General features: G+C 43.6%; 1 protein-coding gene across 3 annotated transcripts in view; it reads right to left on the bottom strand.

Moving 5' to 3' along the window:
- Positions 1 to 127: 127 nt before the first annotated feature.
- Positions 128 to 14,239, bottom strand: part of GSN (gelsolin) — a 33,671-nt gene continuing 19,559 nt past the window's right edge. For all 3 annotated transcript variants that reach the window (XM_042479708.1, XM_042479707.1, XM_042479706.1), the window contains 16 exons: positions 12,282 to 12,483; positions 11,139 to 11,293; positions 10,456 to 10,617; positions 9,189 to 9,338; positions 8,439 to 8,528; positions 8,064 to 8,196; positions 7,581 to 7,669; positions 6,887 to 7,102; positions 5,838 to 5,971; positions 5,039 to 5,129; positions 4,196 to 4,366; positions 3,336 to 3,510; positions 2,781 to 2,905; positions 2,035 to 2,112; positions 1,293 to 1,353; positions 128 to 544 (listed from right to left, as the gene is read on the bottom strand). In XM_042479708.1, the coding sequence (XP_042335642.1) occupies positions 375 to 544; positions 1,293 to 1,353; positions 2,035 to 2,112; positions 2,781 to 2,905; positions 3,336 to 3,510; positions 4,196 to 4,366; positions 5,039 to 5,129; positions 5,838 to 5,971; positions 6,887 to 7,102; positions 7,581 to 7,669; positions 8,064 to 8,196; positions 8,439 to 8,528; positions 9,189 to 9,338; positions 10,456 to 10,617; positions 11,139 to 11,293; positions 12,282 to 12,474 (2,193 nt within the window). In that variant the 5' untranslated portion in view covers positions 12,475 to 12,483 and the 3' untranslated portion in view covers positions 128 to 374. The remainder of the gene's footprint in view (positions 545 to 1,292; positions 1,354 to 2,034; positions 2,113 to 2,780; positions 2,906 to 3,335; positions 3,511 to 4,195; positions 4,367 to 5,038; positions 5,130 to 5,837; positions 5,972 to 6,886; positions 7,103 to 7,580; positions 7,670 to 8,063; positions 8,197 to 8,438; positions 8,529 to 9,188; positions 9,339 to 10,455; positions 10,618 to 11,138; positions 11,294 to 12,281; positions 12,484 to 14,239) is intronic.

The following is a 14,239-nucleotide window of genomic DNA, read 5'->3' as shown; positions in this document are numbered from 1 at the left end:
TTGTGATTTCTCTAGGGTTTGTGTTTGTATTTGTAAAGGAAATGCCATTTCTCCCTTTCTCAGTAAACCAAGGTGGGGATTCGCAAATACTTCTCAGATAACTCCAGGAAGACTTAAGCCAACAAACTTTTAACAAGTTCCAGGTAAGCTTTATTAAAGGCCGTTCTCAAAGAAGTAGGAAAATAAACAAGGATAACAGTTTATGGGGAGGATCTCAGCTATTGCACAGAGCCTTGGGCTACTGATTGCTAGAAAAGGCCACACTTCTGTGTCTGGTGGAAGAAGGAAGGACCTCACCAGAGGCCAGAAAGGCACTAGATCTTTTGTTTCTTCCAATATACGAAGGAGTGAGAAAGAGAAAGCGGCTTCCGTCTTTATGCAGACAGCTCCGCCAGGGCTCTCTCCAACGGATCAACTTCCCAGTAATCGTCTTCCCAGCCCAGGAACCAGCCAGTGAAAGTCGGTGGCTCATGCCCTTGTCTGATGAGCGTGATGGGAGTTCTCCTGTCGCGGTTGGAAGGATCTGTCTCGATGTATCTCCTTGCTGTAAAGGAGCCAAGCAAAAATATATATATGATAAAATACAAGAGAGAAGGGATTCCTGTAAGATTTCAAAGCCGATATCCTACACTGGGGTTGCATAGTGTAAATCTCTACATACAGAGAATTTTGTATGTTACAGATTATTATAGTCAGAACTGACAATAGGATTTAGGTCTAATTGTGCTACACAACTTTTGTATATTTAATACACAACGGCAGTATTGTGCCACTGAAGTAACACCCCAAATGCGAGAATTGGACCTGAATAATGCAGCCAACTGTCTATGTGCATCTGTGCTCAATGTGCATCTGTGATGGTGTCATATGTGTAACTCCACTTTTACTACTTTGAGACCACATCAGACAAAATGTTCAACCACTTCCACAAGAGAAATTACATATGCAGGATAAAAAGCTTTTGGACAAAAAGTCTTTGCTCTCTAAGGCAGAGAAGAGCCTGTTTGTAAACCATCATAATTATGATAATAGAAAGGTGAAGAATAAATTAAGACATGAGATGGAAGAGCAAATTAAGGCTTGCAATAAGTATGTTGTGCATTTCGGTTGGCCAATAAAGGTATCACTATTTGGGGGATTTTTGCTTGAATTTATTAAATGGCCAACACAGTGACCCCCGGCATGTTTTCTCTTTCATAGGGTCACCATAAGAGGAATCTGACTTGATGGTACATAACAACAACAACAACAACAAATGGAGAGCCAGAATGAGAGACTTGTGTGTCACCTACCTGATGCCTCTGCTTCTGTCTTCTCCTCTTCCTGGGCATCTTTTCCAACCCACATGAAGACCTTTCAGAAAGACAGAAAAATTACTTTGATGAGGCTATTTTAACTTCCTTACCTTATGCGTGATGCCCACCAAAAGTTATATTGTTAAGTAATAATCCATCAGTGTTATGCTATCTTGCAAGATGGTTGTGACTGAGAAAAAAAGGATAGGTAGGCAGACTTCAGGCTATAAAGTTTTGATTTAGACATTTAAGTGCATCATCTGGACTGGATGCAAAACCACAGTTTGTGAAGGTGAGCGCAAAGTTACAAAGCAAGGCTGCCTCGGAGCATGGGCTTAGCCCAGGAATTTGCAGTCAGCACCAGAAATGATTTTAGAAGTCATTTCACAGAAAAAAGAACCCATCTTTGCATTCCCCACCCCAAGCATTCGTTTATTTTAATTGTAATTTAAGTGATGGATGGATGGGTCAGGAAGTCTTTTATTTGTTGCTATTAGACAAAAGGGAGTTAAAAATCCTTGTCAATCGAAGTGAACAAATCAGACGAATGGAGTGCAAGTCCATAAGAGAAAAACAAGAAGTGAATCTAGCATATTTATGCAATGTAAGCAAGCAGCCACCGATGTCAATGACTTGCACCACTGAACTGGAACATGGCACTTTTAAGCTACCTTGGTAGAATCCCGGATCTCTGATACAGAGCATGAAAAGACCAGATTACCAATGAGGAGATGCATACCTGGTCCCAGGTGTCCAAGAGCATAACATCATCTGTGGCCAAATCATCCTGGGTCAGCTCTCCAGGCACTTCTTCAATCTAAACAGAATATCGGATGACATGTTAAGGTGTGCAACTATCCCATTCCAAAGCGCACAAGGAATGCACATCATTGGACCCATGCTGGGAGGTCAAAGGGCTAAAATCAGGTGCATCTGGAACAGAGCTTCTGACCATGTGTATAGTCTAACTAGAATTCTATTAGGGCACTACAATAGTGTAAAAATACTCTGCACTAGTGTAAAGTGGTTGCATGAGTGTAAACACTTTCTTAGAAGTTGTATGTGGTCCCTAGTCGTGTGCATGCAGTCCACAAGTATGCACACAACCCTTTCTCTCACATTTGACTTGGTGAGAGGGGAGCTATTTGACAGTTGCAGAATGGTTAAATTCAATATCTTGGTATTTGTTGCACAACTGAGAGAACTGACACAACCATATTGGTGTGGTTTATTTATTTATTGAATTTGTATCCTGCCTTTGTCTCACAATGGTGTATTCCTACACTGCAATAAATGTGTACGATCCCTCTGTGACCATTCAAAGACACCTTCAGGAACATGAGAATTGCCAGTCCAACACCCATCATTTCCCAATACTGTATCCTCAAAAACCTTCACTTTACTTCCCTAACCCAACAATTCCATCACAATGCATCACAATGATTGATATATATGTGAAAGGATTCTGGCCCATGAGACACTCACTATGAAGCGCCCGATCTTGTTAGAGCAGGCAAAGAGTCGAGGGGGGTGAGCATCCATCTTCTTGTCCTTCAGGCGTGGAGAGGTGCGGTATGGAGCTTTACCACCAAGAGCATCCCAGAAAGCATCTGCAAAACAGAGGGCCATTTTATACATGTGATTTTGCCTACACCATCATTACATTGCTAGGAAAACATCTTATATAGATAATACAGGGTTCACTGGACAGCGTTGGGTCTGATATTAGAGACAAACATTGCAGTGTTAAGAAATCTTCCTGTCTTCCTTTTAACTTTTTCCAAAGGATCATGTCCATCAAAGGTGGGCAAGATAACCTGATGGACTGCAACTCCCAGCATCCCTACACAATGTTACAATTGTTGAGCTTTGCAGTCATACGAAATCTGGAGGGTTACAAGTACTTCAGATAAACCATAAATGCAACAATGACATCAAAATTCCAGGTCTGCATATTTTCCTGAGTGTGAGTATCAGGAAAGCAGGAAGGTGTGCAAACCAGAGGATGAAAAGTATAAAGGGAGAAATCACACTTCAAACCTGGTTCTCTGCCTTCAACAACTTGGGTTCCCCGCGCTCCCAAAATCTTCAGCAGCTCCTGAGCCCCAGACTTCTCACTGTTACTGGCTCCTTGGCCCACCCAGAGGTAAGCTGCGGAGGGAGTTTTCAACACAAAGGCATCATTGGAGTTGAGTTCTTTTGCAGCTGCATTTATCTGTGAAGGAAGGGACACAGAATGGCATCGGAGATGGAAACATTGACTTTTGAGGATCTGGAAGCTTCTCCTTTAGAGCACCATCCTGTTGGCTTTTGAGGACCAGGAGCATGAAGCCATAGAAACTGCCACAGACCCTTTAAGAATTACAGTCATCGTCCATCAGAGGTGGGACCTTAGTTGTCTTTTGTTGGGGCAGCATGTTTGTCCACAGTCCTGACTTTTGCCACCTTAATCCAACAACCCCTCAGCATAGCATAAATATCTGCATACAGACCTGCGTTATGTTGAGCCATATATAAAGCCCTTGAATTTGCCTTGCACAGCCATTTTGTGCTTTGCAGCAAGCAGGCAGAACCAGAGAAGCATTTGGCTTCATTTCCATAGCCAGAAGCACCCAGACCTTGGAAAACCCTTGTGGATCTCAGTGCTAGTGTCATTATTGTGCATCTGGCCATGGGGACATAGCCAGACACTTCTCTGATCCTGTCTTATTGCCACAAAACACAGACTACAGGGTGACCATGTGGGATGGTTTCAAGGGCTTTACAGAAATTCAGGTGAGGGGCTTTGGGCACGGAAGAGAAAGGGAGAGAATATTAACCCCAGCAGTACTTAGAAAGGATACCCACATGCATAAGTGAATTTGTTATGTAGCCTGTCTGTGCATTTAGGAGTCACTTACCTCCACAGCTCTGGTGGCACCAGAAGTGCTGGACCGGACCTGGAAAAGCCGCGTTGCTGCAGGGCTTGTCTGACCGCCATCCCTGGAGGTGCCGCCTTGGTACACGATCAAAGGCTTCCCACCAAATAGGCTCATGAGGTGAGGTGGCTCTTTGCCCTGGACTACCCGTTTCTGTGAAAAAAAAAGCCCACAGTCATTCCATGGAGAAAGAAACACCTGAGAATGAATGCCCTCTCACATATTGTAATGTTAAGTCAGTTTGCCAATGGAAACAGACCAATGAAGTTGCTGAGCCTACAAAATGACCAACGATTGTTATTTTCTTTGAATGCCATTCTGTTAGTGGCATATGCATGCGTAGGTTACGCTATGCATTGTTGTTGTTGTTGTGTGCCTCCAAGTCATTTCTGAGTTATGGTGACCCTAAGGTGACACTATTGTGGGGTTGTCTTGACAGAATTTGTTCAAAGCGGGCTTGCCTTTGCCTTCCTTTGAGTGTGACTTGCCCAGGATCACTCAGTGGATTTCCATGGCTGAGCAGGGATTTGAACCCCGGTCTCCCAGTGTCTCCAACACCCAAACCACTACACCACTCTGGCTGTCAATGCACACTATGCATACAGGGCAAATTATTCACCATAGCGAACAGACATTGTGTTGACAACAGTGGGAGTGGAATTGCTCATCCAGCACTGTTGTGCATTGCAGTTTCATATTCCACGTTGCGGTAGCACATTGCACAACAGCACCCACTGTTTTGCGCAGTGTTGCTATTCTACAAGGGGTTGTGTAGTGTTGATGTAGCATTAAACCATAGATACTGGCTTTCCTTTTTATACATACCTGCACTGCAATACCTCCCAGCTCCTCATCCAGTTGGACAGTAAGGAGAGCAGATGCTGCAATTTCGTCTTGTGAGGAATCGGCACCTTGCCTGAAAAGAAAGAACAAAATATTTTGGGTGTGTAGAGCAAGGATGTTCAAAGTGTGGCTGTGGGGTCACAAGCTAGCCTCCATGTTTTGGCAGTCCTTGATCTGGGAAGAACAGATCCTATAAATCTTCAGGGATGGTCATTTGTCTTTTAAATGGGCTGTTAAGCACTTTTTAAAAAATCTAATTCCCATACCCTTCAACATTTCACACATGAAAACCAGAACACAGGTGGCCAAGCAACATCAGAGTGTGGTCAAGAGGGCAAAAGCCATTAATGAGGAAGCACATGCAAGCCAGGGGAGGCTGCAGCAGTTTGCTTTTGCCTCAGCCTACTGGGAAGGGAAAGGTTATGCTTCCTCCTTTCCTCTCTCCACTGCGGAGTTAATAGAGTCCAAACTACTTTTGCACCTTGAACTCAGTTTGCACCAAATGTAGTAAGATGAGGATGAAAGGGAAAATTGAAAGGAAGAGAGAGAAACTGGGACATTTGAAAAGTGGCTAAAAAAGTGGGAGGACAGAGAATTAATTGGGAATATCTCTGCCAGATTGGGAGAGTTGTAGGGTATGCAGGATTCCTCATCATTGGATCTGCTGTCTACAGTGGTGGAGAGTTGCAATTTAACCACAAGTAGAACACCACACAATTTCCACCCTTGCAATGCTTTGCCTACGTCATTCAAGAATTCAGCTCCAAAAAAGCTCTCTTACCAGGTGTAGATGATTTTCCCCTGCCGGTTTCCATGCCTGTAATCGTACAAGATGATATAGCTGTCTCCGCCATAGAACTGACCGTAGCTTGAAGGATCGACTGGCACCTTTGTGGAACCTTCCACTCTCCAGATCTATAAGGAGAATGGCGTATTTGAAAAGAGTCTTTGCTAGCGTTCTTCTTAATTTGACTACCTTTCTACTCACAGTTGGGTATTTTGGGCAGTCTAACGGGAAGATGACTGAAGAAAATATATCAAAAAAGGATATAATCTAGAAGTCCACTACACATATGTTTTGTTGTTGACTGCTGATCTTTCACTGCCTTGCACCCATTGTTTCTCATCTATGTTTTGTAGGCATTTGATTATTAGTGTTCACAGATTATTTGGTTTGCCATTCCATATCATGTTTTTGCAATACATTAAGTATGTATGTGTGTGTGAACTGTGCCTTCACATTGTTTCCAACTTTGTTGTTATGTGCCTTCAAGTCGTTTCTGACTTATGGCGACCCTAAGTCAAAACCTATCACCTGCTTTTCTTGGCAGGTTTCTTCAAAGGGGGTTTGCCATTGCCATCCTCTGAGGCTGAGAGAGTGTGACTTGCCCAAGAGTCACTGGAAGCTGACTAAAGAATTGTGCTGGAGGACCTACAAGCATGTTCTTTCTAGGAATCTCTAGGTCCTCCAGGGTAATTTCTGGTGGACATTGACAACAGAGTTGTACTGTCGGACCTAGAGATTCCTAGAGAGAACATATAAAGCAAATCCATGAATAATCAAACCTGCAAAAGGCAATAGCCGACAATGTGGAGGACCGACTGTAGTCCAAAAAACTACTGAAGAGCACCAGCAAAGCTGGACTATGGGGTTATTTAAAGCTCTTGCACAGGTTTCCCGTGTCATATTCACTGACTGCAATAAAAACCACTGGGCCAGTAACCCAAACTTCCTTTTGTAAGCTCAGTCTGAGCTCTGTCTTGAAGTAATCCACCAAATGGGCACAATAAGAGCCATGCACCAGCCTACCCACTCTGTGCATCAGGTACCTGTTTGTTCCCAGTGCCATCATCTTCCATGCCATGCTGGGCCGCCATAGTCGGGGTGACATGCAATGTGGCAGCATCGAAAGGCACTTTTTCGATCTTGGCAACACTACCGGAGACGTAGGCTACCCCAAGCCCCTCCGTCTGGTCCCTGTCGCGCCAGTTCTTGAAGAATTGTTTGAACAGAGGGGTTTCCCCACTTTCTGGAAGGACTTGGATCTGAAGTAAAGAAAGCATTTCAAGATGGGTCAAGATTTTGTTCTGTGCCAGGCTTCCATTTAAGAGGAAAACAAAGGGAATTTCCACACTTCCAAGACTTAAAACTGGTTTGCATTGAAAGATATCTGTAAGGTTGCCTTCCAGATGTGGTTGGCCTCCATGTCCCATCATCCCCAGATGGTCACAACAGCATGGGTTTGTGTAACACCATGGTCTGTGTATCCACAAGTCACTCTAAATTTATGGAGGGGGGGGAAACATTTTAAATTACACGATTTTGGTGTGATGTCTGAATACAGCCAGTTTTTCCATTTCGGACTTTGATTTCGCTTCCCTTCTTTCTGACTTCTTTCTTTGCATTCCTATTACCTCCTCTGAATGGAAATGTGTAATCTCCAACAATACAATTTTTGCACTGTTATCTTCTGTACGTTGATAGATAAAGTTTTGCACTGTGCAGCTTTTCTTTTATCCTCACCTGTGTTTGTCGCGGATAATTCATCTTGGTGATGAATTCTGAGGCCGTTTTCAAGGCGGCCTTCCTTTCTTCAGCATTGGCGTTTTTACCTGTGAATAACAATGGGTGCAAGGACACATGTATTTTAAATGTGGACATATATCATGGACTGAATAAGGCATGCCTCTCTTCACCATTTGAATGTTCTCTCCTGTCTATGACCCACCAGGAATATATGTACATATATATGTTCTTGTCGTTGTTTGCCTTCAAGTTATTTCTGACTTATGGTGACTCTAACACAGCGTTTTCTTGGCAAGATTTGTTCCAAGGAGGTTTGCCGTTGCCTTCCCCCGAGGCTGAGAGAGTGTGACTTGCGGCTCCATCTACACCCAGTGCCTTTCCATGGCCAAGCCAGGATTCGAACTCTGGATTCCCAATGTCCTGTTCTAACACTCAGACCAATACATCATGTTGGCCCACATTTAACCTCTTCCAATTTACCTTTCCATACGAAGATTTTGCCATCGGTGCCATGGTCCAGGATGAAGCAGTCCTCTGAGTTCAAGGCTGACTGAGAGAATGGATTTTCATCCGCCACCAGAGAAACGGCCATATTCCCTGCACCGTTGGAGACCTGTAAGTGGGACAAAATGGATATCCATACTGATTTATTTGTGTATCCATGGGGAGGAATGCTACCATATCCCAGAGGTGTGGTGGCCTTTGCATCATGCACTTGGCTCAAAAAGTAATCTCTCATATAAGCTAGGCTGCAATTGCCCTCAGTTCTCTTTGGAAATAAAATTCCTCTGGTTTGGGAGACATCCCTCTTTGCTTTGCAAAAACCTCTGTGGCCAGCTGCTTCTTGTTATAAACCTTGTAGAGTTTAGCCAGTCTCCTGTTGGTCACGTCGGCTCGGGCGTCATCGACTGTGCCTTCCGGCAGACTAGGCTTGGGTCCCAGGACCTGAAAGACAAATATTTATATATCCGTCGATCTGTATCTGTATCTGAGAGACAAGTTGGGAAGGTGAGAGAGGAAGAAAGAAATGTCTCACTGCTCCCAGATGCTCCAAAAAGGACAGAGATTAAAGAACAAGATTGCTGCAGAAAGAGAATTATCTGCGAATTTCAACTGACCGTTCTTTATGCATGTGATTCAGAAGAATAGTTTTGAAAAACAGTGGAACAGGGAAAGGGAAGAACCAAAGACAAAAGGTGAGGGAGATGACCAAAATGATGCTGTAAGCAAACTGGCAGCTCCCATGGCTTTGTTCCAGTTTGAAAACACATGAACCCCAAAATGTTTCTGGGAGATCCAAGCTTGGGTCTCCTGAATAATATATAATATGGCCTAGACTGTGCAACTAAATGTTTTACTGTGGTCATAATAAACAGTAAAGAGGCAATTCACTTTTTGGGGAGGATAGAAATGAAGTTGTGCGGTGAATCTAGAGAGATCAAGGGCTATGAATACAGCATCTAAGGTGCTACATTCAGCACCAGGACCACATTTTGCCCACCCTACTCTACATCTTTGAAGGAGACAAGGTAGGGACTAATGACCTGGTGGTAGACAGGGCTAGAAAAACCACATCCATTTATGAGGAAATCAATAAATACATACCTGAAGCATCTCTTGTCGCTCAGCACCTTCATCCTCAACATAGACCCTGGCACGGCCACTTCTCTCATTATCCCGGATCCCTTTGGCAACCTCTGTGGCTTTTAGCCTTTCAAACCGATTGGCTTGAGAGCCGCACCACTGGTGAATAAACTGTCAGACAGAGAAAGGAATGGTGAAAATAGCTAGTACTATGATCATATAGGGTACAAGTAAAAGTTGGGTTTCATGTGAGGCAATGGAAGCATCTTTCAAGGAAGTAACTTTCGTCCCCAAAGCTTCATGATTTGTCATGGGTTCATGAACTAAACACGGTTATCTGGCATCTTTCAATAGCTCAGATCAGTTCTTCCAAAGCAGCAACATAACAAAACATCATCCAGCAAGGCTTGGGAAAGTTTGGCCATGTGGATGCCGTATGCCTGAAGCTGGGAAGGCTTCAGGCTAGAATCAAACATTTTGCAGAGCCATCTGGAAAAACAGACTTCCTCTCCAGTAAGGATTTATCTTACGATGGGATCAACAAATGCAACAATATGGAAATTAACAAAAATATACAGCAAGGCTTGAAGATGTTTTTGGCAAGACTGGGTGCATGCACTTTTTCGAGAGAGTGCTTTTCTCAACCTGTTGTGGGCAGGAACAGACTGTTTTGTTAAGACAGCTGGGGGAAAAGTGCAAACCAGCCAGCCTCCTTCTGTTCTTGACCAGAAAAATTAGTTTACTTAGCAGGAGGAGGTAGTCTCAAGCAGAGATTGACAGCTTGCGTCATAGAAAACCCTGTATCCATGCCACACTCCTACTAAAAATATTTGCTTTAAAAAGCATTTTTGTTGTTATATAATCTACAGTGGACCTTTGTTATCTGCTGGGGTTTGGTTCCAGGACCACTCTGCTATAGATACCCAAATCTGTGGATGCTCAAGTCGCATTAGATACATAAATGGTCCCCCTTAAAAAAAATGGCAAATCATTTTATTTTGTACTATCAAATATAGATAGATAGACGATAGATTAGATAGATAGATAGATAGATAGATAGATAGATAGATAGATAGATAGATAGACAGACAGACAGATTCAAGCCATGGATGGTTGAATCTATGGATGCAGAGTTTGTGGATATGGAAGGCCAATTTGCAGCCAACCTATTAGAAACAACAAACTCAGGGTTGTTTTAAAGGGTACTATCTCCTTCCTCCCAAAGAAGCAAGTCACAAAACCTGGCTGCTCACATTGTTGTGTGTCCAGCACACCACACGAAACTTACATTGCCCAAATCCAAGATGAAACAATCGCCGCTATTGAAGCTGTCCCAGCTGACGGGGACCTCTGTCGCTCGTGCCGTCCGCCTGCCTTTGACTTGGAAGAGTCGCTGGACGGTCACTTCATTGGGAACCACGTGACGGAAGCCGGAAGCCACACCACCAGCCTAGAAGGGTCAAAAATCCTGATTGGTTTGGTCCTTCCCTTGAGATTAGGAATTCAGTTTTAACACAATAAAGTTGAGATAAACCCTAACATTGTGGAGGAGAAAATGGAGGGGTGGTTGGAGTACATTGCAAACAGTTTTATTTAGTGGTGGCTGCCATCTCAGTGGGGCAGTGAAAATATTCTTGGTTTTAGCTAGCTTTAAAGAAGCTGTCCAAGATGCTGAAGGCTTAAATCCTGACATGGTTTCACTGCTCCACAGACAGGGGAACCACCAAATGACATTAGGTTTCCCCAAACCAGGGATGACAGCAAACTTTAATTTCCAAATGAATGGATCCATGGCCAATTTGGGAACAGGTTCTAGATCAGCTTTCTTTGAGCTACAACCAACATATAGAAGGATAATGAATGATAAGATGGTAACCATTCTCTTTGTATCTGACTGGCTGTCTATGAACTCTTTGATTATGATATATATATATATGACACCGTTAAACAAGATGCTGGACTGATACATACTTTGTACTTGAGGCCTGATTTGAAGTACCCCAGGAAAGTTGATGATTCGTGCCCTTGCACCTCCCGATGCTGGACTGCCTTCCCACCGAGATAATCATCTAGTTGTACCGTGAAAATAGCAGCGGACCCACTCTCATCCTGGCTGCACTGGTCCCCTAGGAATCAGGAAAAAAGAGAGGAAAGGAGGGATGCAAAGGTTAGCCAACTCATGAAGTGGTGCTGGAGTTTGCATTGTTGCATGAAATAATCTGGCAAGATCATAAACTGGTGCAAAAGGGTTGCCATTCTGAGTGGCTAAAGGGTGTTTCCCACTTGTCACACTTTCCTTTCTGGAGAGTTCCTCCCTTCGATGCTTCCAAACAGAGGTCTCTTAGCACTGCCAGACTAGTCACTGTGCAACTATTTTATTTCCTTTTCTCTAAACAAGCGCTATTGTATTTGATCTAATTCCCCTAAAATGTAGCCATTCTCATCTATATACCAATGGCATATGTGTGTGTGTGTATGTGTGTGTGTGTGTGTGTGTGTGTGTGTGTGTGTGTGTCTGTCCTTGGCTTCCACTCCACCAAATGCATCTGAGTAAGTAGACTTCAGTCTACGAAAGCTCATGCTGCCAACTTCTTTCTTTCAGTTAGTCTCAAAGGTGCTACAAGATCTCTCCACATACTCGTCTACATAAGAGGTGAGATAGTGTAGTGGTTTGAGCATTGGACTACAACTCCAAAGACCAGGGTTCGAATCCTTGCTCAACCATGTAAATCCACTGGGTGAACTTGGGCGAGTCACACTCTCTTAGCCTCACAGGAAATAGCAAACCCCCTCTGAAGAAACTTGCCAAGAAAACTCCATGCATCACCATAAATCAGAAAGGACTTGAAGGCACCCAATAATGGCAACAGCCTTAGCTCCAAAGGACTCAGGGTGATGCACATAGCTCTCCTTCATTTTAACATCTCAAAATCCCTGTGAATTAGGTCAGAAAGAAAGAGGCTGACTAGCCCAACATCATCCAGAATGCTTCATTGCTGAGGAAGGACTTGAACTTGCATGCTTCAAATCCCAATCCATTCCTCTAACCACACAGTCTCTCTCTTAACCACAATGAAGAAAAGGCCGCCTTTGTACAGAAGAAGCCTCCCTTACCCAGCCAGAAATGGAGATCATACTGCAGATTCCCGCTCCGTTGCCGGATGGTGTTGAGGATCACGTAGGCATCTCCGGTGAAGAAATCACCATAGAGGTTCTTTGGCACCGGCACCAGATCGAACTTCTCGATCCTCCAGATCTGAAGGCCTGGCTCCTTCCCGGCTTTGAGGAATTCGGCATGCTCCACCATGCTAACAGGCTGAGAGAGAAAAGAAGAACTGACTGAGGGGGAAAAAAAACATACAACTGACTCAGTTCAGTTTGGGAGGTATAAGGAAGTCTTTGTTCAAGTTTGCCACCTCCTTAAGCTGCCTCAGTGGCGAGGCTGGTTTCCGCAGCTTTCCAGAGGAAACCACCCTGTAGTAGGAACGATGCCTGGACTAAAGCTTGGAAAAGTTATTTTGAGGGACCAGAATATCTCCAGAAACCCCATCCTGCAGAAGGAATGATTGTCCAAAAATGCAAGTTTTCCAAACTCTGGCCCAGACAATATTAACAAAGAGGAAGGGAGCTGTTTAAACAATCATGAAATCCATGAATTGACAGCACTGCTACTTTATTGCAAAATTTTCTGCAAAGAGTCAAGTTTTCTAATTTTTTTTAAAACAGTGGGGATGATGGAAGACGTCATCCAAGAAATCTAGGCTGGGAAAGAGATGAAGGTAATTGCATCTTAAAACTTTTGCACAAAGTACAACCCTTCCCCAGGTCCAGCTGGGCGAAAAACTCTTGGCCTGTTCCCAACATGCCTTGGCACAAAGAGCAGCCAAGCTACCCATGAGAAGCCCAGTCATTTTGCACAGTACGGCGGCATGAGTCACATTCGCAAGCGTGACTCAGAACTGTGTTTTCATTACGTTACTTGGGTTACCTTTAAAAAACACAACAACCCTCATGCGGTCTAGCCACTGAGCAGCATGAGCTCCGCTGATAAACACTGCAAGACATTGTCAACAACAAGTGACATATTTATGCTGGAGGGTACATTGGGGGGATTAGCAAACAGGTCCGGCTACATAATTTGGTTATTTTGATGCCCTAGTTTAACTCCACCTGCTTGTCTGGCTCTCTTCCCTAGTTGTCATGCTAAGTACATTCTTTGGAACCATTTCCTGCTCATTGATTCCCAATTCCTTACAGATCTCTCCTGCATCATGACACACAAAGACAAATCTTAAATCAGGAGGATAGGAGGCCTGCCAACAGACAGAACAATATACTGCAAGAAATGTACAGTGTTCAAAGCTCCAGAAGCATAACATCTATATTAATAATTGCTTGGCTCGCTGGCTGATTGCCTGCAATTTTCAATCATCCTATAATCAGAATTATTGGACAGTTGGCAGCGCACTGGAATTATAAAATGCATTCAGCAAGCTAGGACTGAATGCAGTATATGATACAGCTAAGGCAAGGCCAGCAGCAGAGAATAAAAGCGTCAGAGTGTATGTAACCAAATTAAAATGGCTGCAAGATTAAAAAGTGCTAAGATATAAAAGCCCTTCTTAAAATCCCAGAGAGAGTAAAAGAGTCTTTACCTAGCACCAAAATGACCATAATGTAGCACCCATGTGCCCCAACATTTCACAGATGAAAATTGGGACACATGTGGACTGGCCATTCAACATCAGTCTGTGGTCAAGATAGGAAAAGTTACTGTATTAACCTACTGGGAAGGGCAGAATTTCACCTATTCCTCTCCTATTTTTCTCCCCATCTATTGGGTGCAAATTACTTTTGCACTTTGCTCTCAGTTTGCCGCAACTGAACCAAGCTCCTCAAAAGGGAAAACGGGAGACAGAAATGTGAACATTTAAAAAGGAGCTGAGAAAGTGGGAAGGCATAGCCTGAACTGAGATAGTTGGAGGGCATGTGTGGTATGAGCATCAGGTCAGCCTCTCTATGCAAGACATTTGCAAACAGGGTTGTTGCTATTGTGTGTCTTCAAGTTGTTT

Source organism: Sceloporus undulatus, chromosome 7, assembly GCF_019175285.1.
Source record: "Sceloporus undulatus isolate JIND9_A2432 ecotype Alabama chromosome 7, SceUnd_v1.1, whole genome shotgun sequence".
NCBI lineage: Eukaryota > Metazoa > Chordata > Lepidosauria > Squamata > Phrynosomatidae > Sceloporus > Sceloporus undulatus.
Note: the sequence above shows the minus strand (reverse complement) of the source record. Positions and strands in the feature narration are given on the sequence as shown.